This window comes from Volvox carteri (genome assembly GCF_000143455.1).
Source record: "Volvox carteri f. nagariensis unplaced genomic scaffold VOLCAscaffold_20, whole genome shotgun sequence".
NCBI lineage: Eukaryota > Viridiplantae > Chlorophyta > Chlorophyceae > Chlamydomonadales > Volvocaceae > Volvox > Volvox carteri.
In genome coordinates, this window is record NW_003307563.1 from 406,404 (window position 1) to 409,011 (window position 2,608).

At 56.1% G+C, this 2,608-nt stretch overlaps 1 protein-coding gene across 1 annotated transcript in view; it reads left to right on the forward strand.

Annotated features, from left to right (window-relative positions):
- VOLCADRAFT_60759 (uncharacterized protein) overlaps positions 1-2,382 on the forward strand; it is a gene marked incomplete at both ends in the record, with an annotated part of 7,828 nt that extends 5,446 nt beyond the window's left edge. The window contains 3 exons of the mRNA XM_002950674.1: positions 632-794; positions 1,193-1,356; positions 1,938-2,382. Of these exons, the coding sequence (XP_002950720.1) occupies positions 632-794; positions 1,193-1,356; positions 1,938-2,382 (772 nt within the window). The remainder of the gene's footprint in view (positions 1-631; positions 795-1,192; positions 1,357-1,937) is intronic.
- Positions 2,383-2,608: the final 226 nt, after the last annotated feature.

Below are 2,608 nucleotides of genomic sequence, written 5' to 3' on the forward strand. Positions count from 1 at the left end.
AGGAGCTGGAGCGAGTTTACCAGGTGTGTGTGCGTGTGTGTATGTCGTACGTATGCGTATGTGTGTTTGCCGTACGTGCGTCTGTATGTATGTTGTTACAGGGTGGTTAACTTCGCCAGCGGCCCCCTTTCCCGGGGCAGTCCCTGTTCTCCCCTGCGAGAGGGGCACCCTAATCCGTCACCCCATCCGACTTCAGAGTGTATTCGTTGGTTTCAGCAACTCACCACCAGCATCCAACCAAATCTAGCGGATCAACGGCGCATCAACTTAGTTCCTGGTTAGCTCGCAAGTTGATTTTATCACGGCCTACATCGTCCACATGATGGGGGCCCACCTCCCATTTTAACACTCCTCAAACACCCGAGGAGTCGGCAGGCGGATTTGAACCCGTGTCTGTATGCATGCCACCCACCTACCTACACCTCGAACATCGCCACAGGCTCATCCCCACGCCCCACCCGTAACTAGCCCCCACCCGCCTCCTTTCCTTCCCATTACCCGTTGTCGGTGGTGTGCACGTATGTCCTGCATGTATGTCTGCATGTATGTGATCACCCGCGTCTATTTCCGCGCCCTCCCCTCCCCTCTCCCATTCACCCACCCGCTAACACCGCAACCGCCACAACCGCAGCAACCGCCACAACGCCGTTCCAAAACAAAACACACTTACTCCCCGGGCCCTGGGCCGTTCGATTCCCCTTTTTCAGATTCGTCGTACAGAGAACCTGGCTGCCTCCAACGCCATTTGCTCCGAGTTGGAGAACCGATGTGAAGAGGAGCTGGACCACATGCAGGTGTGTTTTGAGGGGGGGGGCGGCGGGAGGGGGGGGTGCGTTTTGCAAGACGAAAAAGATATTTCTGTTGGAAGGATTCTCCCTTTGTCTGTCCGTTCTAGTTCCAGCTTAATCTGTCCAATCTGTCAGTCTGTGACTGTCTGTGTGTCCCTCTGTGTGTGTATCTCTGTGCGTCTGTCTGTCGGTGTGTCTGCATGTTTCTGCATGTTTCTTCACATCGTCCAAGTCCAAACCTGATAGGAGAGGCCGGGGCGCCTGGGCAACTAACCCCAACTCCACATCCCTTCCCTCCCGTCCCCCCTCCTCCTCGGAACCGTCTATACCCCGCATCCGTCCGTAAATGCCACCGGTGGGGTTCGATACGACGACTCCTGATCATCGCGCGCGTCTCCCACTAGAACATGCGGCTGCCCTCCCTGCGCAAGTTCGAATCCTCCTACCGGCATTGCGAAATGACATTTTCCGAGCGCTGTCTGGGACCCGCCAAGGCGCCGAACGCGGAGCGTCTGGAGAAGGCTTGGGTGAGGGCTCGGAAGGCGTTTGGAAAGGACTACAACGACAGGTTGGTGTGTGCGGGTGGTTGTGGTGTGGTATGGTGTGGTGTGTGATGGAGAGGGGTGAAGGGGAAATGAAGGGAATGGGGAAAAAGGCCTCTCGAGGCACGAGAAATGGGAAACCTCAAGCTTGTCGAGCTTCCTTTCAGCTTCCTGGCGACATAGCTTCCCTTTGTGTTGCGGTCTGGCCCCCGAAAAGGATATGCGATGCCTTCATCATCCCTGAACCCGTTGTCAGTAATGTGCGCAACTTTATCGTGCGTTGTGTGTGTGTGTAGTCGGTAATATGTGTCGTACATTTCCGCGATGAATCGTTTTGCCCTCACTTTCAGCGATTTCCTGATTCCGTGTCGTCAGCCCGAACCCGCGTCCTAGGCTAACCCCCTCTCCCTGCCCCCCGTTCTCTCTCAGAATTAGGCGGGAAAAAACCCGCATTGGCATGCGACGCGCACCCGCATTGGCATAGTCTTCCCCCTAACCCCCAACGGTATCTGCTTCATTCGCCAGTGGTTCGTCTTAAACCCCCTACCCCCTACCCCTACCCCTACCCCTACCCCTACCCCTACCCCTACCCCTACCCCTTTCTCAGGCTGTTCACGGGGCTGTTGGTCATCTCGCTGGCAGCAGCTGTGGTGTTTCGCTTCCTGATAAAAATGCAGATTTTGGAGCTGGCAGCCTGGGCTGGCTTTCTGTTCCTGGAAATCTACCCCAAACTACATCCCGTGACGAGCATGTACGACACGCGTGGCTGGGCCTTGACTGTACGACTCTGGGAGTTCTTCATGGCCGTGTTATTTGGGTTTAACGGCTCCGGGGTGTTGTGGTTGGTGGTGGTTGTAGCAGTGGTGCTGATGCGGGTGTGCTACAGCCGACGTCGGCGTCGAGGTGGCGGAGGAGGGGGAGGGAGAGGAGGGGAGGGGGCGGGTGGGGGTGCAGGGAGTTTCATAGGTGGTGGTGGTGGTGGCGGAGGTATCTTAAGCGGGGGAAGCAGCACACGACGAAAACAGACAAGCACGCGGGATCTGGACGTGTAGGGCGGAGTTGGGTTGGTCAGTTAAGTTGGTTGGTTGGTTGGTTGGCGAAATTGCCGTTCTGATGCTGTTGCTGTACTGCCGGTGAGTCTCATATGCGATGTCTAGTCTTATGTATGGCTTTTTGGCTGCTGCAGGAAAGAGAGGATTCCGCTCTAGTTTGCAAAGCTATTCGCCAATGCGCAAGGATATACAAAAGATGTACATTTCGGTTGGGTTCCGGAGATGT